General features: G+C 37.3%; 1 protein-coding gene across 8 annotated transcripts in view; it reads right to left on the reverse strand.

Moving 5' to 3' along the window:
• The window catches only part of TANC2 (tetratricopeptide repeat, ankyrin repeat and coiled-coil containing 2), a 437,594-nt gene that overhangs the window by 215,207 nt on the left and 197,671 nt on the right, over window positions 1-24,716 (reverse strand). For 5 of the 8 annotated variants that reach the window (XM_017549224.2, XM_017549222.2, XM_017549221.2 and 2 more), the window contains one exon: window positions 16,167-16,277. The exons of the other annotated variants lie outside the window; for them this stretch is intronic. In XM_017549224.2, the coding sequence (XP_017404713.1) occupies window positions 16,167-16,277 (111 nt within the window). The remainder of the gene's footprint in view (window positions 1-16,166; window positions 16,278-24,716) is intronic. 8 annotated transcript variants of the gene reach the window in all.

The following is a 24,716-nucleotide window of genomic DNA, read 5'->3' on the forward strand; positions in this document are numbered from 1 at the left end:
CTCTTGTTACCCAGGCTGGAGTGCAATGGCGCAATCTCGGCTCACCGCAACCTCCGCCTCCTAGGTTCAGGCAATTCTCCTGCCTCAGCCTCCTGAGTAGCTGGGATTACAGGCACGCGCCACCATGCCCAGCTAATGTTTTTGTATTTTTAGTAGAGACGGGGTTTCACCATGTTGACCAGGATGGTCTCGATGTCTTGACCTCGTGATCCACCTGCCTCGGCCTCCCAAAGTGCTGGGATTACAGGCTTGAGCCACCGCGCCCGGCACAAACCTAAATGTTATATTAATTTTTTTTTGGAAACCTAGGCAAAATTTTGTGTGTAAATGCAGTTTTCTATAGAGGTAATTAATACATTTCATCAGTTTTTTAAAGAGGTATGTGACCATAAAAATTAAGAACCACTGGACTAAAGATAAGCAAAAATTAAGTAAGCCAGTTAAAAAATGAAATAAACCAAGTTAGAAAACAACGTTCACCATACCCATTAATAAACATTGTCATGGAAATGCCATCAACCCAAACAAATTTTCTGAAATTTTACACCTGTAGAATATACAATTACATTTTTTCATTATATTATCATTTTTGAGCATTTACTATGTGCTAAGCCTTTTACTTAGGTAATTTTTAATTCTCATGACAATGCTATGAGGTAGGTATTATTACCTCTATTTCACAGATGAGGAACCTGAGACTAAGTGAGTTTAAGTAGGTTATACAAATGTATGGAGTTCAGATTTAGGTCAAAGTTAGTTTCTAACCATTAATCAATGGAGTTTGAATTTTACTGGGTGCACAAGAATTACATCTATGGCATAGCTTCAGTGAATGGCACTGGAATTCCCACTACCAGAATGCTTTCTTTTTCCATTCATAATTCTTTTCCCATTCCTTCCTTCCTTCTTGTATTCTCTCCACTCACCCAAGCTTCTGTCGCATTTTTTCTCTTTCTATTCCTATCCCCTTAACTGCAATGCAGACCTGCCAGTAGTGCTTCTGGACATCATTCTCAGCCCCACTGCAACCCATAAAAACTATGTTTCAACTAAACCCTTACATCTCAAACATATTCCCCATATGTATGTATCTGATAAGAAAAGAAGCTTTTATAACCATCTGCACGGGGCTGTGGAGATCTAACACTGTTATGGGTAGAAGTGGTATAGCTAAAGATGCCAGCTTTGACTTCTTATAGGGTTCTTCTTCATTAAAGAGAAATTCAACCAAAGGGGCAAGTTCTAATATTCTCAACATTACCATTCTGGGCTCCACATTCAAACCTAAAGCAGTGAGTTTTAATCATTTTCTTTTGCAGTTATAATCTTATCTTCTCTGACCTTTCTTTTAGAGTTCAGAACTCCTAGCAGAAGCTAATAAAGAAAATAAGTTTTATAGAAATCTCAGTTTCTATGATTAAGTGATTTTCTAAGTATTTTTCTTTGTTCCTTAAGACATTTGCTTCCTAAAAACAGTAAGTAAATTTGTCTACTTAATAATCCTATATAACTGAGACATACACAGACAAATGGAAAAGAGTCCTCCAATCTCTCTCTCTCTCTCCCTCTCTCTCTCTCTCTCTCTCCCTCTCTCTCTCACACACACACACACAGAGTTCTCCCTCTTGCTATCTAGGAATACAATTTTTATGAAATTACAAACTCTTCCTTTTGCATTAAAGAATTCATTAGTTTGGCACTTTGATAGGGGAACAGGCTTTTAAATGCTTACACTATAATCTTCCATTACAACTTCCCACCCTTCTGATTCTCTCCCATTGGAAAGTGGAATCACTGTAGAGACGGGATATACAGAGGTGGACAGTATTCACTGTTTAGCAACTCTTGCACTAGTGCTTCCTGGCCTGCATAATTGCCCCCAGTCTACAAGAGGTACTACTTGCACATCAATGTATGATGATGACTATTTGGCTTAAACGGAATGCGATACCTGACCAGCTCAAGAATCTTCAATGCTTGACTGAAATCTCTAAGACTGCTATTTCTTATTGAAATGTTCCTTTGGCTTCTAAACTGAGGTTTCTACTGTTTGCTTTCAACAGACATATATTTGAGATACAAAATATAGTAAATATCCACTATTACTGTCACGTTATATTTCCATATTATTCCCTTATTGGCCTGTATTTCCTAATCAATAGCACAATTCATTCAAATGTGGAAAGCAAGGCATTGATACACTCATCAGAGTAAGGAAAGTAGTATCCTATTGTCAAAAGTCATGTTTATCTAAATGACAAATTTATTATTCTTTGTTGGTTTCCAAATCTGGGATGTTTTTAGAAGTTACACAATAAATAATATGATGTAATTACCTAGGAGCTATCATAGATCACTGCAGTGCCTAACTCCTGGGCTGCTCAAGTGTTCCTCTTGCCTCAGCCTCTAAGCAACTCAGACTATAGCCACCATGCCCAGCTAATTTTTAATGTTTTTTTTTAGAGATGGGGGTCTCGCTATGTTGCCCAGGCTGGACTCAAAACTACTGGTCTCAAGCGATTCTCTCATCTCAGCCTCTCAAAGTGTTAATATTACAAGTGTGAGCCACTGCACCTGGCCAGACAGAGCATTTTGATGGTTAATTTGTCAACCTGACTGGGCTAAGGGATGCCCAGATAGTCAGTAAAACAGTATTTCTGGTTGTGTGAGTGAGGGTGTTTCTAGAAGAGATTAGCATTTAAGTTGTTAGACCAAGTAAAGAAGACTGTCTTCACCAATGTGAATGGACACTGTCCAATCTGCTGAGGGTCTGAATAGGAGAAAAAAATAGAAGAAGGATGAATTTGCTTTCTCTGCTTGAATTGAGCTGTGACATCCATCTTCTCTTGCTCTTGGATATTGGTGCTCCTGGTTCTCAGGCCTCTGGATTCAGATTGAAACTTACACCATGGTTCTCAAGCCTTTGGGTTTGGACTAAAACTGTATCACCAGCTTTCCTGGGCTTTCAGGTTGCAGGTGGCAGTTCAAGGAGCTTTTTGGCCTTCATAATTGCCTGAGACAATCCTTCATAATAAATTTCTTTCTATCTATCTATATCTCTAACCTATTGCTTCTGTTTCTCCAAGAACCCTAACACATTCATTGCTTCATTTAAAACTTATAATTAATGTGATTATAGCTTCCGTTTCCCCTATATTTACTGTGATGTGTTTTGGCTTTTATATAAAAGTATATTCACTAAAAATAACTATGTAATATAATTCATGCCACTTTCATGAGGTCCAGGTTTAAAAAAATCTCTCATGGTGCTGTATTAAGATTTTGATGATGGCTAGGCAAAGTGGCTCACACCTGTAATCCCAGTGTTTTGGGAGGCTGAGGTGGGAGAGTCACTTGAACTCAGGAGGTTGGGGCTGCAGGAGGTTGAGGCTGCAGGAGGTTGAGGCTGCAGTGAGCTATGATCACACCGCTATACTCCAGCCTGACCAAGACAGCGATATCCTGTCTCTTAAAAACAAAAATGGGTCTGGTGTGGTAGCTCAGGCCTGTAATCCCAGCACTTTGGGAGGCTGAGGCAGGCAGATCATGAGGTCAAGAGATGGAGAACATCCCAGCCAACATGATGAAACCCTATCTCTACTAAGAATACAAAAATTAGCTGGGTATGGTGATGCATGCCTGCAGTTCCAGCTACTCCAGAGGCTGAGGCAGGAGAATCACTTGAACCTGGGAGGTGGAGGTTGCAGTGAGCCACGATCACGACACTGCACTCCAGCCTGGTGACAGAATGAGACACCGTCTCAAAACAAACAAACAAAAAAGCTGCTGATGCTGCAGCTAAGATTTACTGATTTATCTCCTACTACTGATTTGTTTTTCTTGATTAACACAGAAAGGAAGAACAGAGAACATAAGTAACTTACCGCCCATTTGTACTGTATCTTTCCCTACTACTACTACTTAAAAGTTTTTCAAAGTATAATATTATTATTCTCATCAATATGTAGCCAGTCTTTACACAGCCAAATGTATTTATGCTAAAAAACACAAATAAACATATATGATACACATTATAGAAAATTACTATACCCAGTTACTATCTTGTACTATATTTACTGATTTAGGACAGATGTCCTTAGAACAGGATTTCTTAAACTAAGACCCAGGGAACTGAGATTTAGCTTGTGCTAAATGAGCTATGCTAAACTGCAAGGTCTGTGAACACAGGATTCTGTTCAGCTTTTTCATCACTGCATCCCTTGTGTTCAGACCAATGTCTACCATTACAGTCCTCAACAAATACTAAATAGGTAAGTTCTAAGCTAGGAAATAATAGCAGCCAGCAAAATCTGGAACATGTTTCAAAGGAGGAAAATATCAGAATAAAAGGTAGTGGTAAAGATTAGAGATATATAATGGTATACAGTAAGCTACTTTCTTCCCTATAGTCTACCTTAAGATTCTACATCATCAAACTGTACCAATCACTGCCTTTCCTCCTTGTAGTTTCTTTAACTTTAGGTCATACCACTCATTCTTTGAAGATTACAGCTATTGGTTTACTCTGCTGCTCTCTAACACTAGTCTAGTAATTTTCAATGTTCACAAAGATGATCTTCTGGCCTCTCAGCTTGTTGACCTCCTCACCTCTACTGATCTCGTTCCCCAATCCTCTTTCAGTCACCCACTCCCATGGTTATACTCTTAACATTGTGCTTACTAATGACTACAAACTGTCCATAACCTTAATCTCAAATGCCTCTGACAACCACTTCTGATATTTCTAGCTCATTTCTTTGATCCTATTGGTACCAAAAGCCCACTGAATTTACCACAAAATCACTGTCCTTCAACCCTCATGTTATCATTTTCTCTCCTGCTTGGCTTAGATTTCACAGTCATCACCATAATCATTCCTTTGCAAATACCCTCAATTCCCTTGATCCTCTTTAATCTTATCATTCCAATCTGGTCCAACCCCAACTCTGGTTAAGGTCCTATTCTTCACCTAATGTGTATGTCCAGTACAGAGTTCCAGTACAGTTAAATGTGTTTGCTAGCAAGTCCCTTGTTAAATTAATGACTGATAATGTTAAGTGGGACATTAGTAATGACCAGCAGTCCTACTATATTTCCCTAATCCATTCACTCTCTTGGAACACAATTCCGTACCTTCTTCTCTCTCTTCAAACCTCAACATTTCTTTTCTCATCCTCACTTTCATCACTCTTCATTTAATTTAGAAAATAAAAACAATCAGAAGGCTTTCTTTTTTTTTTTGAGACAGAGTCTCACTCTGTCACCCAGGCTGGAGTGCAGTGGCACGATCTTGGCTCACTGCAACCTCCGATTCCTGGATTCAAGTGATTCTCCTGCCTCAGCTTCCCAAGTAGATGGGACTACAGGCATGTACCACTGTGCCCAGCTAATTTTTTTTTCTTAATATTTTTAGAGACAGGGTTTCATCATTTTGGCCAGGCTGGTCTTAAACTTCTGACCTCGTGATCCACCCACCTCGGCCTCCCAAAGTGCTGGGATTACAGGCGTGAGCCACCATAACCGGCCCCCAGAAGAGGCTTTCTACAAGCTTATGTCATCATATCTACCTACTTACCTGCACCTGTTCCCATAAAATAGCCTTTTTTTTTCCTAGTTACTTTACTCCTTTCCATAGCCAATCCCTTCACTTTGCTTTTTATCTCATTTGTCATCTACTCAGGTGCATTATTTCAGCATTTGTCACCTTTCTTCTGCATCATCAATTTCCTCTATCAGAGCACAGCATTCTAGTTTATGTTAAATAAACTGAAATTTATTCTATTTTAGAAATTCCTTGTTTCTCAGTCTCCTATAGCTACTTCCCTACTGCTGTTCCCTTTCATCACAGAATTCTTTGAAAGAGCAGTTTATACTCACTGATTACAATTCCTATTTCCCACTCACTTTTAAACCCTCTGCAATCAAATTTTTTTTTTTTTCCAGACAGAGTCTCATTCTGTCACTCAGGCTATAGTGCAGTGAAACAATCACAGTTCACTGCAGCCTCAAACTCCTGGGTTCAAGTGATCCTCCCGCCTCAGCCTTCCAAGTAGCTGAAACTACTGGGAAGCTATGCCACCACACCTGGCCTTTTATTATTATTTTGTAGAGAAGAGGTCTTGCTATATTGCCTACACTTGTCTCCAGCTCCTGACCTCAAGTGATCCTCCCATCTCAGCCTCCCAAAGTGCTGCAATTATAAGCATGAGCCACTGCACCCAGCCTGCAATCAAACTTCTGCCATCATGATTCTAATAAAGTGGCTTGTCAAGATTGTCAGTAACCTCCAGGGTGCAATTTTAATAGTGTCAATGGAAAGTCTCAATGAAAAGGTGACATTTTAGCAAAGATCTAAAAAAAGGCAAGGGAGCAGCGTAGGGGTAGTATTAAAAAATATTTAACAACTAGGACAGCATGGGCACCTGCTAGCCAGTGGATGTACACTTGAGCAGGGTCTTAGAGGCCATCAGACTAAATGTGGTGATGACAAGAGTCATCAATATACATACGTCCTTAAAAGATGTCGGCCTGAATGAGAATACCAAGAAAGTGAGCAGAGAGAAGACACCTATGGACCAGGCCTTGGAATATTCCAATTTTTGGAAGTGGGAAAGGAAAAGGAAGTAGCAAAATAGACTATGAAAATTATGCCTGAGAATTAGGAAGAAAACAAGAATAATGTGAGAATTTGGAGGTCACAGAGTAAGTGTTTTGGGGAAGAGGGGGTTGCAGGTAAGTTAAATAAAATGAGAACTGAAAACAAGCATTAGATTTAGCAATGTAGAAGGAAGAAAGTGACTCCAACAAGTGGAAAATCACAAAACTGTTGAGAGTAAGTGGAATCTACTTTGTAATTTATGATACATACATTCTATTTATTTATTTTTTGAAACAGGGTCTCATTTTGTCACCCAGGCTGGAGTGCGGTGGTTTGATCTCAGCTCACTGCAACCTCCGTCTCCTGGGTTCAAGCGATCCTTCCACCTCTGCCCCCTGAGTAGCTGGGACCACAGATGAATACCATCACGTCTAGCTATTTTTTTGTATTTTCAGTAGAGATGGGGTTTTGTCATGTTGCTCAGGCTGCTCTACATTTTATTTTACAATGATTAAGAAGAAAACTTCTGTGTTTTTAGAAAACTTGTTAAAAGATGAGGCTTCAACTGCACTGTCAGGTACCAGGCAAGCCTATCTATTCTTTCTAGTTCAGCAAGACTTACCACTCCTCTACATCCTTTTCAGTCATAATACATCTGGGTGAGGAGACACAGTTAATATGTGAGCAAAATCAAGTATGCTTTTCCATATAAGACAGACTATAAAAGCTAAAAATATTTGAGGATGACCACTGAGAGTTAAAGTGATAGAAAAGCCTTTCTGAAGAAGCTGTGAAGACACACAAACACACACACACACACACACACACAGCCAAAAGCAATACTCATCAAAAATATGTAGTATTGGCGAAGGTTCTAAGGAAAATATTTTGATACATTTCTAAAGAAGGCAGCTATCTGCAAGCCAGGAAAAATGCCCTCACCAAAAACTGAATCAGCCAGAACCTTGATCTTGAACTTCTAGCCTCCAGAACTATATGACAGTTAATTTGTTGTTTAAGCTACCCAATCTATGGTATATTGTTATGGCAGCTTGAGTAGACTAATAAAGTACAGCCATTTGTCAATATCTGCAAGAGACCGATTTCAGGACTCCCCCCACCCCACCAACCCTTATCCCATATCAGAATCTGTGGATGCTCAAGTTCCTTGTAGAAAATGATGTAGTATTTGCATATATCCTACGTACATCCTCCTGTATATCTGAAATCATTTCTAGGTTACTTACAATACCAAATGTAATGTACATGCTATGTAAATAGCTATTATACCATATTGTTTGTATTATTTTGTACTCTTGTATTATTTTTTATTTTTTTCTGAACATTTTTCAATCTGTGGTTGGTTGAACCTGTCGATGCAGAACCTCTGGATATGGCAGGCCAGCTGTATGTAAAAAGATTGCTACACTATATCCCAAAATATTAACAATGGCTTTCTGATTAGTGGGGTCATGGATTATGCATATTTTCTTTCTTTTTTTTTTTGAGACAGAGTCTTGCACTGTTGCCCAGGCTATAGTGCAGTGTCACGATCTGGGCTCACTGCAACCTCCACCTCCTGGGTTCAAGCAATTCTCCTGCCTCAGCATCCCGAGTAGCTGGGACTAGAGGCATGCACCCCCATGCCCAGCTATTTTTTTTGTATTTTTAGTAGAGATGGGGTTTCACTATGTTGGCCAGGATGGTCTTGATCTCCTGACCTTGTGATCTGCCCACTTTGCCCTCCCAAAGTGCTGGGATTACAGGGGTGAGCCACTGCTCCTGGCAGGATTATGTATATTTTCTTATTTTAGTAGTTGATATTTTATATAATTAACATGGATAACTTTTTAAATAAGAGCTAAAAATATTTTCAAAAGATAGTGGAAACATTCTTCAGAATACTTCCTGACAGTACTTATGGTTCCAATACAAACTAGACACTTAATGTTTATTTTAAACAGAGAGAACTAAGACAGTAACTTCTTCAATGGCTCCCAATAATACCTGCCCCTTCTGTAATCATGACCTTTTATAATTCCCTCCACTTGAGTCTGAGTTGGACCTACTGGCTTGCTTCTAATGAAGAGAATATGGCAAAAAGTGATAGAATGCCACTTCCATGATTAGTTTATAAAAACTGTCACTGTCTTGCTTGTACCCGCCTCTACCTCTTGCTTGCTTGCTCTCATGAAACAAGCTGTTGTGAGCTGCCCTACGAAGAGGCCCATATAGCAAGAACTAAGAGTGGCCTTTGGCTGAAAACCAGTGAGGTATAGAGGCTCTCAGTTCAACAGCCCATGAAGATCGGAATCCTTCTGATAACCATTTGTATAAACATAGAAGAGGATCCTTCCCTAGTTGAACTTCAAGGTGACTACAGCCTCAGCTGTCACCTTGATTGCAACCTGAGAGAGCCACAGAACCCTGCTATGCTGCATTTGGATTACCGACACATAGAAACTGTGGATAACAAACGCTGTATTAAAGAACTACATTTTATGGTAATGTGTTATGTAGCAATAGAAAGCTAATACAAATATCTACTCTAAAGAGCACTCAATAATAAACAGAATTTAACCAACACTTCCTATGAGTCTTATAAATTTAAGTGTTATAATGCATAACTTCTAGATAAGAAAAAACAAAGAGAATAAAAGGATTTTAAGTGCTTAGAGGTAAAGGATGACAGTACAAGTATCAGATATAGAATTCCTGCTTCTTGCGTGTCAAAACCCAAGTCAAAAGTACCTTCCTGTCCCTTCTTTGCTCCCACAGAATTCTTCCTGAACACTGAACTGCAGTAACATATGTTCTGCTTAAGAAACATATTTCTTTCCCTGGAAATAAATGTGTAATAGTATATATATGTGAGAGATAAGTTGTTAGTAATATTAACTGATGTTCCAGGCATTGTGCTATGTAAATTATATGTACTACCTTATTTAACTGTCACAAACACCCTGTAAAGTGAGTGATATCACTTTCTTCATTTAATAGACAAGGAACCAGAGGATTAGAGAGATTAAATAAAAGTCACCAGCTAACAAGCAGCACAGCCAGAACTGAACCCAGGCTTCTCTGTTCCCAAGCCAGAGCCAGTCGCCACTATGAAAAACTGACCCCATTAAAAATAAACACTCATACACACAACTTAGTATAGGCTGCGTGTAAAGATGCCCAATAACTACAGTATACATAAAATATTGTCCTCTTTGTGAAGCATTCATTAAAAAAAAAGATATGATAACTTTACCCACAACATCCTTAGGTAAAAGGCGGCTAAAAGTCAGCATAAAACATTATGAGACCAGGTGTGGTGGCTCACTCCTGTAATCCTATCACTTTGGGAGGCTCAGGCAGGAGGATTGCTTGAGGAGGTGGAGGCTGTAGTGAGCCCAGATTCTGCTACCACACTCCAGCCTGGGTGACAAGAGTGTGACTCTGTCTCAAAAATAAATATATACATTTTTATATTTTTATTTTACATATATTATGTACTTATGTTTATCTATGTTTATTTTACATATTTTAATGTGTCATATCTTTACAACCTTCCTGTGTTGTATTAGTATCATCCCCTTTTTATAGAGGGAAATTAGGAAATTAACAAATCATGGTTAAGTAATTTGCCCAAAGTCACAGAAGTAGTAAGTAGCAGAACTGGTACATGAACATAGGCAGTCTGCCTCTAAACCACTGGCATTTTACTTTAAACTATAGCATTTTACTTCTTCAAAAGCTGGAAGTTAAAATGGTTTTACAGTTAGTAAAAATATTGCCCCTTTGGATATCAAACTAAATTACAGATCTAAACACCATAATTCAGAGGCCAAGCCTCAGATTTTATGATGCAAAACATGTTAGAAAAGTTAATCTAAAAGTTAGTGTGATGAGATTATTAACCTTCTAACTGTTGGGGCACAAAAAATAATACCCCAAAATATAGTCTTTTGACATACTAAAGAAGCAGCCTCAAGGGCTTTCTGGCCTCCTCCCCACCTCCCTTCTCTTAATCCTCTGCCTCTCCCAAAGCAGAGGATGACATTGTTCTCTGAAGTTCCCTTATCTACCTAGAAACTGGACCTACCAAAGAGGAGGAACACAATTGCCCTTGATTCCCTCCCTAAAATTTCATTAACTAGGGAAGATTAAAACTCGCATCACAAACAATGAAAAACTATAGATCAGGAAAACAACTAAAAATGTTCAAAGTAAGGTAGGCACGGTGGCTCACACCTATAATCTCAGCACTCTGGGAGGCCTGGGTGGGAGAATCACTTGAGGCCAGGAATCCTGAATTGTGAGCCTAGGTGAAATTGTGAGACCCTGCCTCTACGCTTATTTTCATAACCAGTAATAAGGCAGTATCTTGTATCTCTGATACACAACTTATTTCTATTTATCTCTCTGTCTGTCTTCCAATCTCCACTTTAGACTTCATATCCTGATGGGTCAATCCCACACTTCCATTACTTCCTTTTTCATCCTCCTCTCAAGTCTATCCACTATACAACTTTTAGCTTTTTGTTCTTGTTCTTATCATTACCAGCCTTTTCTTTTGTTTTAATTTCAACCTTTACAATAGCATTTCTTCTTTCTTTTTCCTTGGTGCAAGGGAAGTTACCAACTGTTTTGAGAACTCGTATTTGGGAAAAGTACATATGTACATGTAGCAAGCTTTTATTTATACTTTTAAAGGGCTCAGGCTCTCCCCAAAGCTCACCAATTTAACTTGGGTTAAAAATTCTATTTCATACTTACTGTATTTACAATAAAGTAGAACACAAACACAATATAATAAAAGGTCTGAAATAGGAGGAAAAGGCTCTTGGTACTCAGGACAATGCAAAAATCATACAGAAGATTTTATATACAAGCACAAAGTTTGTAGCAAAACCAAAAGAATCATGTTTAATTATTTAGGATAGAGATAACATTTGATAATGTTCTCGGAAATTTTCTAAATGGAAGAAAAAAAAAAAAAAATCATCCTTTGATTTTAATGGAAATGACCATGACTATATAGGAGCTGGGAAAAGACGTTTCAAGGAACTACTCACTTTATATAAAACATTTTATTTGTTTACAATGGCTTGCACTTATACTACAGAATGTATAATACAGATAAAAAATCCAAATGAACAAAATTTTTACAAGTGCAGAATACATATAAATATGAATATGCACTAACTATAATTAAACTGTTTTCTCTGAGTTTTAAATATAGGCTAATTTTGTTGTCACCTTGAATAGCACTGTCCTTTGAAAGACACTACCATTTTTTAAGAGATTTAAAAGAATCCATATAAAAAAGATTAATCTCAAATTCCTCTGAATGTATTTGGTGTTGATAAAAGCTTGCCTATTTCAAGACTGGCCTGGGCTTTGGCCCTTAACCTTTCATGCACATGTAGTAAGAAGTCCTATAAAACTGTCAACTTGGCCTACCATCTGTGTCAAAGGTCACTTTTATACTTGAAATTTTATATTATAATGTGTAAAAAGCAAAAAATATCACCTTCGTGTCATTTGATTACTGAAAATTTTCAATAGAAGTTCATTGTGAAAATTTTAGAAAATGCAGAAAAGATAATGATCATGAGTAACAGAAAGGGTCCTAGTGTCTCTTATTTATTTTGCCTGAGCTAAGCATGTGGCATATACATTATTTCACTTAAACTCTGTTTCACTTAACAATCCTATGAGATGATAGGTCTTTTTTTTAAGATAGGTCTATTTTTATCAGTCACATAGCTAGTAGGTGGAAGAGAAAAAATTTAAACCTAGATCTAATGCCAGAACATAAGCTCTTATTCACTAATACATGCTGCCCCCAAAAAAAGATTAAAACTACCTATAATGCCACCAACCAGATATAACCTCTGCTAACTAACATCTCACCAATCCTACTCTAACTTTCCAACAATTCCAAGACTCCACTCCTTAGGTAACCAGTGGTATGGTTTGGTGTATTCTTCAAGAAATTTTTTCCTATGAATGTATATTCATGTATCTACATAAAAACATAATTTGTTAAATTAGAGAAATAATGTCATGCTATATATAATGTTGCTGTGACAGGACACTGAAGTATGGAAAAGTTAAGTGACGTGCTCCAGACTGTAGACTAATCAGAGAAAAATCAGAATTGAAGTGCAGTAAGACTCATTTAACTAAAATGACCCTAAACCTTTAATATTTTTTCTGATTAAGATCTTGTCCTATATCTCAGGATTATCACTACAAAAATAATAAAATCATCTAACATTTATGAGCACTGACTATGAGCCAAGCATTCTTCTAAGTGCTTTATATATATTAGACTGATTTAAAACTATCAACTCCATTTTTACAGATAAAGGAATAGGTAGAAAGGTTAAGTGACTTGCCCCAAATCACACACCTAATAAGTAATACTGTAGACAGAAAAGTGATAGAGTGTAGGATGAATCTATTCTCTTATTTTGGAAATTGATTTATTGAAATCACTAACAGTTGGTTACTCTTTTTCATAAAAATAGAATACGGCTCTATCTCATACTTAATTTACTGCTTTTAGACCTAAGGGCAGTAAGGAATGCTCATGGGATTTACACAGTAACAGGATTAGAGGGCAATATATTTTTGGACTATATTGTGTCCCCTTCAAGAGTTGAACAATAAATCCTGCTTGTGACCCTAGACAAATCAGTAGATCTTAGTTTCCCCACTGTGAGACAATTAACAAACACAATTCCCGGAACATCTCCTTAATCCTGGTAGTTTACTTAACACCATCAATCATCTCCACAGTTGTAGCTGCAAGACCAAAACATACTGTTTGCTTGTAACTTTCTCATATTTTACATACAACAAATGTAACTCAAGGAATAATAAAACTTTAGATATTGTAGAAACTAATGCTATATAATGAATCCCTCAATTTAATATTTCGGCTCCACAGCTATACTCCAGAGTAGCTTTTCCTATCCTTTTAGACTAACCATCAGTGTATTGGTTCGGTTTGATCAACAATTTCCTTTTACATGTAGGACAACAAAGAGTAGTTAGACATGGGTACACAGATGTCAGGTACAAAAAGGCATACCAAGAAAAATACGTAAGTCCATTTCTCACACACAAAAGCTTTATTCTTCCAATCTAAAATACAGGTACCAAAATGTTTTAGTTTAGATAACACAGAAACAACATTGCTGGTTACTCTCTAGATATCAACAGTGGTGGAAGGAACCCCGCAGTCTTTCAGCAGCACCGAAGCACTGAACAATGACTGTACAGTGAATAGCCTGCAGCAGCCTGTAACCCAATTGGTTCTCAAAGCATGGAATCTCAAACAGCAGCTTCAGCATGATCTGATATTTTGTTAGAAATGCAAATTCTTGACCCACTCCAGACCTATTGAGTAAGAAATTCTGGGGGCCCACCAATCCACATTTCGACAAATCCTCCAGGTAATTCTGAAGTAAGTTAAACTTTGAAAACCACTGCTCTAACCTTCAATTTATGATTGTCGCCTCTATGAAACACAGTATTTTCCTAAATTTTCAGGTAATAATGAGTAAAGCAGGCAGATAGGAAGGTATCAGGACACTAGTAGCCTTAACTGTATTACTCTGCATGAATGTACAATAAAATATAATCAGTGGTGTCAGTAAATCCTATGTAAAAGAAATTCAAAAATTTAGCATGATTTCACTTTATAATATTAAAATTTGCATTAAAATGTGAAATGTGTTTGTTTTATGAGTATACTCATTAATTCATTTGGTTATTGTTAATTTTTAATACTATGTAGAGGTAACAGCTTTAACCCTCAGGTTACCATTCTTATCATGGTAGAAACTAATTTTCAGAGCATCTAATAACTTGATTAAAAAGAGCGAATCACTATAAGGTTTCTATGCTTTAAGATTGTTTCAGATAAGACAAGACTGGGTTTTGTTTTAGCAACACTTTGATACTGTGTTTTAGTTTCTTTCTTGCTTTCTAAAAATTATAACCAAGCTTTAGTTTGGTTCAATTCTAATTCAACAACGAATTCGTGCCTGTGGAAAATACTCATAAATAATCACCCAAATAAGACTTTAGCTAGATTAGATTAAGGATGTCAGATGGGCAATCAGGAAGTGAAAGATTAGGCCCCCATGACAGTCATTCTCACTTGCAAATCTGGAAAAGAAAAGGCCTCTGATAGGGTTTTTCCTTCTAAAACTCAAGAAAGCGTTAGAAAATTAGCACACTTACTTATTTTACCTTTAACGCTAAAATTTGCATGAAGACATGCAAAGCATAATATTCCATTGCCCAAGAAGTGTGACAGTATCTCAAAACATGATTCTTCTAATTCTGTGCTGCAGTACCATTTAGAGAGTTATTTTGTTCCTTTTGGAGACAGAAAAGCTGGTTCCTAATACAAAACTGTGATTGATTTAGAAAAGAATGATTATCTGTTAAGAGTGGATGAAGCCCGGGGTTCGATACCCAGAAGAAAAGCAAAATCTCCAAGGTCTTTCAATATTCAAAACTGACCCATAAAATCAACTGTCTCTCATTTTATGAGGTTTGGCCCAAGTTTTCTACTGTTTTGTTTTTTGTTTTACCATGTCTTATCTGGCTTCGAAGGTATATTATACTGACATTTCAGATCATAGCTACTGATACCTTCCCCAGAACTAAGAATCATTTTACTCTGCTGACCCCTCATGCTGTAAATATGTAGTAGTTGTATTCACTGTGGTTTAACATCAATTTTAATGAGCAGGAATAAACAAAAGACCTAAAACCAAGTCTTCCAAGGTCCTTTACTAATGCTATAATCTGTATACTCAGCTAGAGCTGTGAACATTTCTGACACAGCTCTATAGACTCACTGTAGAGAGAGTGTAAAGGATGTTGCCAGGCAACTCATCTAAGTTTGAAAGAATCTAGGCATTGATAATGAGTCTTTCTCAGTTTGGCTCCCACACAAGAAGGGTTTTAGTGAACTCCCACATGTGTTTACAGGCCATTCACAAGAGGTATTTCTAAAACTGAGTATCTGTATCCAAAAGAAGTCCATCTCGGAAACCTGTAATATTTCTTTTTTAATTCAAGTTTAATGGTTCCAGCATCACAAGTATTTTCTATAACTATCCAAAAATCCAATAGGAATTAGACATAAAGGCTGTATGCAAAAGTGTTGCATACAACACTTTTGTGTCTACTGTCGAATGAATATTCTTACTCATATCTTCAACATTCCTGCTTGCACATGGCCCCAGCAAAATTTCTTCAAGTATCTCAAATCATAAAAGTAATCCTACTTACCTAAAACTACTTATCTACCAACATTATCTTAATTCTTTTGAAAAACCTTTGAAATTATTTTCAATACTTACTCTCATTATTGTATCAAAGTCAAAATAGGGCATTCAGTAAAAACTATGTTCTATTAAGAAGAATATGCAATCAGTTGCAAAAGAGTAACATGTTTTTATGAGTAGTATCCATGCAAAATACTGCTCTGCTGGATGGGCCTGATCCAATTCTCCCTCTTTCAAAGCAGACACTTTGCATGCATGCTTACCAGGGCAGTATGCATCCACGTCCAGTTTCTGAGCTGAAGTGAGGGTTGGTGAGCCAAGCTCGGATTCTGGAATTCGTGGGCTCTCAACAAACTTTGCCTTCCTCAGAGGGGCTAAGGACAAAAAGAGAGAGAGCAAGCAAGAGAGAGAGAGAGAGTAAGCAAGAGAGAGAGAGAGAGAGAACAAGAGAGAAAGAAAGAGAAAGGAAGGGAGAGAGAAAAAGGAAAGAGAAACAGGGAAAGAAAAGGAAAAAGGGAAAGAGAGAAACATAGAGGGGTCATGAGTAAGGGGAACAGCAGGCAACAGATGGAAGCACTTAAATGAACGACACACTCTGTCAGACTCAGATCAGGTTACCCTATTTTTTGAGCCAGAAAAAAAACTAACTGCATTCTTCATAGAGGAGATGGGTCTCCTCATTAAAAGTCACTGAAAACTGGAAAAGCTAAAATCTAATACTCAAAACTATTAGCATAAATTGTGATTGTTAGCTTTAGTTATTTTCTCTCTCTTCATAAAGCAAAGAGCTTTCTTACCTTGGCTTCTTTTGCCATTAAATACAGATATTAACTAAGGAAAGCACAAGACTACGTTTTAAAGTTTTGTTTATAATAATTGCAATCAAAAGGTTTTTGTTATCCAGAGATAACTACTCTAATACTCGGTCATGATAAACACCAGAAGTAGGATTAAATATAAGCCACCAGGCCTAATCTACGGAGCTTAACAAGAAAATCAATTACCTTACTTCTCAGCCATTAATATAAGAAGCCAAAACTGTTGGTGGACTAAAATATTAACTAGGCCATGCTACTTTGACAATAGAAGCTAAAGAGATGTGATTTAGTTACCAATGTAATCATGAGCCCTATGGAATAGTAATATTTCATGCCATGGAATCCATTCATTCTCGTAAGGAACAAAGTATAACTCATGAGTTGAAAGTTTTACTTACTGAAAGTATGTATACATTTTATTAATTTTTAGGGGACAATTAAGAAACTATTGACATACATTCCAATAATTAGCTAAATATTTTAAAAGTTAAAAATATAAGGATTGCTTGGGTGCTTTTAAACTGAGTTCTATTAAATAAACTATAATAGGTGAAAGGGCTTAGCACAGCACTGTCACAAAAGTATTAGCTGAATCTGAAATCGATTTGTTTGTATTATATATTAGTGTCATAACCATAGGTGGCCAAGACATGCGAGTGTCTAAGATCACATTATTTTTTTCAAAAATTTCTGCATGTTCTTCAAAATACTCATCCATTACTGACCCACAAGAGATTCTACGTTATTCCTAAAAGACCCTGTAAAAAGTAATATACAACTCTGTCATTACAATGGCCAGAAATCTCCTTCATTTTCTTTGAAGGACAAAAATCAAGTATTAGAAGAATATAGAAATTGTTTTCAAAATGTGTCAGTACTCAAAACCAACAGACAACTAAGTTGAACTTTTAACCTTAGCATATGTATATTTTAAGTGTGTATTAAAAATTAATAATAAAAGCCTGTTACTGTCTCCATGGCAACAAAGGTATAACATTAAGACTCCTAAGAGTATGGTTCTGTCAAAAGTAAGCTTTGGAATAGTAGAACTCTAACCTCTGTTATGAGTGTGAGACTTGAGCCTGTTTTTTAAAAATCATTATCACAAATAAAGATCTCAAGTGATTATATATACATATGCTACTAATAGCCAATATTAGAGTCTCTTTCATTATCATTTCACTAACAGACTTCAAAATAATAAAACAGTTTATTTATTCAATACTGCTTAGTATAGGAAAAAAATGATTATATAGTAATTTAATCCTTAAAGCTCTCAAGTCCTTTACTAGAATTTTATTAAAGCATTGTCATGGCATCAGAATGACTGTTTTACCTGTTGAGTTCTGACAAAGACAGCACAGGTCCCTGCTCAAGGGACTCTATTTTAAAATATTAAAAACATGTTTTTTATAATGAAATTTAGGGCCAGTAGACAGAGCAGAAACTTAGGGTAGAAATGTAAAAAAAAAATTGAAGGATGGTAGGAGAACTTAAGGGAGGTCAGAGGAGAGTACAAGAATTATGAGATGAAGTCAGGGGAAAGATCGGAGTTCTAGAGATCATACAGAAAAAAGGAAACAGCTGAAGACTGTGAAGAGAGTATGGACTATACGGTGTTAATCAAATTAAATAGATCTGGTAAAGGAAAAAAATAAAACCTCTTACTAAAATATACAATTCTCCAGCAAAGAGAGTTATTTTAGATCTATGAAGCTCAATATACACAAACTTCATTTTCCCTTCTCAGGAAATTCCAACTGAGGTTATCTTTATATTTTACAGGAGACATTTATTCTTCTATCTACTCTTAACCTCTTCCCTCATCCATGGGGTCCTGTGCATGTCTAATAATAAAGTTAAATTCTTTTATAAGGTAAATGATAATGGTGTTCTCATCCAAGTCATAGAAAACTAGTGTTATTTGTAAGTCAGTCAAACACAGGAGGCACAATCACAGATATGACAAGTTGTACAATAGTCATAATATTGCTTGGTGGAGAACATAAAAGGGCAAGTTGGAAGATGGGCCACAATATTTTACCTGGAAGCCTAAAATTTTAATGTGCTTCATTGTAAAAAATGGTACATAAGATGATTCATGTAAGAGAATTCCGCATTAAAAGGCTTTCTCTGATACTTGAAAGAAAGTTGTTGAGATGAGATGGGTAGGAACAATCTGAAGCCCAAACCTCGCATTTTATTGTGATGTAAGAGAGAACAGAAACTACTGCTCAAAGAAGTGACTGGAATGACACTGGGAACATCGATTCCTACACCCTCAATGACTTGAGTTACAGAATCCAGCAGAGGTCGAGCCAATGGATGCACACTGGCTTGCAGGATAAGTAGAGTGATCTAAAAAAATCTAAGTCTTGATTCCAGCACATATTAGTAGTAAGAAATTGGACAAGTTATTTAGCCTTACCAAGACTCAGTTTGCTCATAAAGTCATAGTATTGTTATGAGCTTAACTAATTCAAAACATGTATAAGTATTTAAGCACAGTGCTTGGATACAGTGATATAGCTCACCTATTAAGTTTATTACTACATGGAGTAGTGAGGGCTATGGCTACAGAAAACAAAGTAAGAAAGTCATTTCAGACATACTATAGAGGCAGCATAACATGGCAGCACAGTAGTGAGGAGTTTGAGAGTGTAGGAATGAAGGGTAAGGGCTCTGAAACCAGAAAGGTTAGATTCCCATTTCTTTCATTTTCTTCCTAACTGTAAGAACCTTTCTGCGCCTGTTCCTTTCATCAGCTATTTTGGGTTAATAACATCAAAGACAATTTATGAGCGTTATATTAATTCAAATAAAATCCTCAAAACAGTGCCTAACACAGAATAAATGTTCTATAAACACTAGCTGTTGTTATTGTTTTTGCTGCTGTCATCACTGTCATCACAGATTCAGCATGATTTAGAAGTCTGAATTAATTGTGTGTATATGTTGAGGCATGGGAGTAGTAAAACAAAGAGGTCTAAGGGGATGAGAACTGATATCACCAATGATTATTTTTTAATTGAGAAGGGAATAATGCTGAAGAAAATATAATATGTTATGCCTTAGTAGAGTATCCAAATTAAACTGGTCTAAGTTAGACAACAACAAATATGCGGTACAGAATGGAAGTTAAACAGTATTCTTTAGACCATGGGTTCGCAAAATGTGGTGTCTGGACTAGCAGTATATCACCTGGGAATTTATCAGAAATGCAAATGATCAGGCCCCACCCCAGATAAGCTGAATCAGACACTTGGAGGGTGGGGACCCAGCACCTGTATTCAGCAAGCCCTGCAGGTGATTATGCTGCACACTAAAGTTTGTGAACACTGGATTAGAGAATCTACAAACACCACATGCAAGCTGGTCATTAAGAGAACTTACATAAGAAAAAAAGCTGTAATGAAATACAAATCAAGGCCTCATCTGTGATCATATCAACATGTGTGGTAAAAGTTAGAATTTCTTTTCTTTTTTCCTTTTTTAAAAATTATTATTTTGTGTGTGTGTGTGTGTGTGTGTGTGTGTATGTATGTGCATGTGTGTGTGACAGGGTCAGGGTCTTGCTCTGTCACCCAGGTTAGAGTGCAGTGCTGTGATCTCAGCTCACTGCAACCTGCAACCTCATCCTCTCAGGCTCAAGTGATTTTCTCACCTCAGCATTCCGAGCAACTGGGACCATAGATGTGTGCCACCATGCTCGGGTAATTTTTGTATTTTTTATTTTTTTGTAGAGACAGGGTTTTGCCATGTTGCCCAGGCTGGTCTGGAACTCCTTGGGCTCAAAAGATATGCCCTACTCAGCCTCCCAAAGTGCTGGGATTACAGGCATGAGCCACCCATGCCTAGCCACTTTATTTTCAGTCATTCTTTTACCAATTTAACTCTCGTGTTGTTGTTGAGTTTTTTAAAGAGTCCTAAGTTATACAGTATTAACCATATGGGGTCTATTTTGAAGAAAGAACAACACTATCTATACTCACGAATTCTTCCCATGATCACTTGGGAGGCAGGTGGTTGAGAGGGATAAGAGCAATCAGATGTATCTCACAGGAATGTCAATGGTGAAAGAGAAAACCCACCTATCAAGGTTCCTCTGTAAACTGAAACGCCGTAAATAATGTTGAAGCATATCTAGTCCAAATAAAGACATTAAAATGAGAATTTTAAATAATTACTAAGGTATTTGTCTTTAGTGAAGGTTTCATAGCAGAAGGGATTTTTTAGGAGGAATATGGCAGAAGACTCAGATAATCATGAGACAACAGTATAGAGGCAGACCAAATGAAAGCAAAGATCAAGAAAATGGAAAATGACAGATAAATAAAGACAGGAAGAATCGTATAAAGTACCAAGAAAATATTTTCACAAAATCGCAATTGAGATTAAAAAGTCTATTTCGTAATGTTAATCTAAAGATAATAAATATTAATTGTCCAATGTGGTAGGAAAATAAAAATTTTTGTGTAGGCAAGAAAAAGAAATACAAGGCATCCAAAGTAGAAAGGAAAAAGTAAAATTATCTGTTTGCAGAAGGCAACTTATACGTAGAAAACCCCAAAGAAACTCCAGAAAAACACCTGCTGGAACTAATAAACAAATTTAGTAAAGTTCCAGGATACAAAATCAACTTACAAAAATCAGTTGTATTTCTATACACTAACAATGAACAATCTGAGAAAAAACACCTAAGGAAATGGTTCAATTTAAAATAGCAACATAAAGAATAAAATATATAGACATAAACTTAACCAAGGAAGCAAAAGACTTGTGCACTGAAAACTGTAAAACATTGCTGAAAGAAGTTCAAGAAGGTACAAATAAATGAAAAGGCAACCATTGTTCATGGATTGGGAAACAATATTGTTAAGATGGTACACCACCCAAATGATCTACAGATTCAATGCAATCCATATCAAAATCCCAATGACTTTTATTTTTTTCCAGAATCAGAAATATCCATCTTAAAATTTATGTGAAGTCTCAAGGGAACCTAGTCAAAACAATCTTGAAAAAATAATAAAATTGGATTTCTCACACTTCCTTATTTCAAAACTTACTACAAAGCTATAGTAGTCTAAACAATATGGTACTGGCATAAAGACAGACATATAGACCAATGGAATAGAAAAGGCTGACCAGAAATAAAGCTTATCATCAAGAATTTTCGACAAGGGTACTAATATCATTTAATCGGAAAATGACAGTCTTTTCAACAAATGATTATGAGAAAACTGAACATGCAAAAGAGTGAGGTTAGATCCCTATCTTACATCATATAAAAAATTAACTCAAAATAGATCAAAGACCTAAACATGAGAGCTAAAATTATAACTCTTTGAAGCAACACAGAAGAAAAAGATGTGTACTACAGAATTGTGAAGAATTAGAGAGAAACACTGAGAAATTTATCTGGAAAGAGAAAACTATATTTTAAAAAGTTTTAACAAAGTTTTCATATGCAGAATCTTATGACATTTTAGTTCCTAAACATTTACTAGAAAATAAACCTTTGAATACCATGAATTTTCTGGAGTGGGAGTGGGAAAGAAGGGTAGAAGGAGAGACAGTGTTTGTGTCATTCTTTATTTCCTTCTTAGTAACCCCTGATCTCTGTTAGGTTTACAATCTGGAAATAGGCGGGAAGAGCATCCTTCTACCCTATTTAATGTGCTGATTAACTATTTCTCATGATTGTGCTTCAATGGTGACATAAGCAACATCTTCAAGAAAGGGGAAATACAAGGAGCTTTTCCCTTTTAGTTATGCGTTTCCTGCAAAATAGGGAGGTCAAAAACAATAAAGCAAAAAAAAAAAAAGGAGGTAAGACATTGGGAGTGGTGGATCCAAGATGGCCGAATAGGAATAGCCCTGGGGTGCAGTAACCAGAGAGAACAATGCAGAGGGTGAATGATCACTGCATTTCCAAATGAAATTATATGAAATTAAATTAAATTAAATGAATAACTCCAAATGAGTTATTCCTGCCCACCAACCAGGAGATTCCCAGGCTGAAAAGCGCCACGAGTTTCCAGCATGGCTGTTTCAGCCAGTGCAGCAGGTCTCCACACAAAAGCTCACACAAATCTGGGTGGCCATTTCAAGTGGCACCTGGAACACCTGGGACACAGAGCCACCCATTCAACTGAAAAAAATGGAGCTGAAACAGAGAGCCAGGTGATATGGCTCGGCAGGTCCCACCCCCACAAATACCAGCAACCTGAAACGCTCTGGATTGAGAGTTTTGCAGCAAGCACAGCTGGACCTGCTGTCAGGGAAAGGGCGTCTGCCATTACCTAGGCAGTCTGCCACTACTGAGGCAGTCCGCCACTACAGAGGGAGTCCGCCACTACTGAGGCAGTTCTAACTATACCTCTATAAACAAAACCACAAGGAAGTTCACACAGTTGGGCAGAGCCCATGGCAGCTCAGCAACACCTCTGCTGGCAGACTGTGACTAGGCTACCTCCTTGCTGGGCAGAGCATCTCTGAAAAAAGGTAGCAGCACATCAGGAACTTATGAATAAAGACCCACCTTCCCAGGACAGAGCACCTGGGAAAAAAGGCAGTTATGAATTCCGCCGCAGTAGACTTACTAAAACGTACCTGCCCAGCAGCTCTGAATGGAACAACGGAGCTCCCAGCTCAGCACTTGAGCTCCTATAAGGGACAGACTGTCTCTTCAAGCAGTTCCCCAACCCCTGTATATCCAAAGAGACACCTCATAAAAGAGAGCTCACCAGCAAGGGAACAAAGCTGGATGGGGAATGAGTCTGATGAATTGACAGAAACAGGCTTCAGAAGGTGGGCGATAAGAAACTTCACTGAGCTAAGAGAACGTGTTCTAACCCAATGCAAAGAAACTAAGAACCTTGAAAAATTGACAAAATGCTAATGAGAATGTTTTAAACAGCTTAGAGAAAATATAAATGACTTGAAGGAGCAGAAAATATGACATGAGAACTGTGTGAGGCATACACAAGTTTGAACAGCCAAACAGACCGAGTAGCAGAAAGGATATCACAGATCGAAGATCAACTTAATGAAATAAGAAGGTAAGACTAGAGGGAAAAGAGTGAAAAGAAATGAACAAAGTCTACAAGAAATATGGGATTATGTGAAAAGACCTAATCTACGTTTGATAGGTGCACCTGAATGTGATGGAGAGAATGAATCCAAGCTGGAAAATACTCTTCAGGATATTATCCAGGAGAACTTCCCCAACCAAGCAAGGCAGGCCAATATTCAAGTCCAGGAAATACAGAGAACACCACAAAGATATTCCTCAATAAGAGCAACCCCAAGGCACATAATCATCAGATTCACCAGGGTTAAAATGCAGGAAAAAGTGCTAAGGAAGCCAGAGAGAAAGGTCGGGTTACCCACAAAGGGAAGCCCATTAGACTCACAGCAGATCTCTCAGCAGAAACCCTACAAGCCAGAAGACAGGGGAGGCCAATACTCAACATCTTTAAAGAAAAGAACTTTTAACCTAGAATATCATACCCACACAAACTAAGCTTCATAAGCAAAGGAGAAATAAAATCATTTATGGACAAGCAATTATTCAGAGAGTTTGTCACCACCAGGCCTGCCTTACAAGAGCTCCTGAAAGAAGCACTACATAGAAAGGAACAACCAGTGCCAGCCACTCCAAAAACGTACCAAATGGTAAACAGCATCGGCACAAGGAAGAAACTGCGTCAACTTGAAGAAACTGCATCAACTAACAGGCAAAACAACCAGGTAGCATCAAAATGGCAGGATCAAATTCACACATAAGAATATTAACCTTAAATGTAAATGGGCTAAATGCTAAATGGGCTAAATGCCCCAATCAAAAGGCACAGACTAGCAAATTGGATAAAAAGTCAAAACCCATCAGTGTGCTGTATCCAGGAAATCCATCTCACATGCAAGGATACACACAGGCTCAAAATAAAGGAATGGAGGAAGATTTACCAAGCAAATGGAGAGCCAAAAAAA

Source organism: Cebus imitator, unplaced genomic scaffold (assembly GCF_001604975.1).
Source record: "Cebus imitator isolate Cc_AM_T3 unplaced genomic scaffold, Cebus_imitator-1.0 Scaffold217, whole genome shotgun sequence".
NCBI classification, from domain to species: Eukaryota; Metazoa; Chordata; class Mammalia; order Primates; family Cebidae; genus Cebus; species Cebus imitator.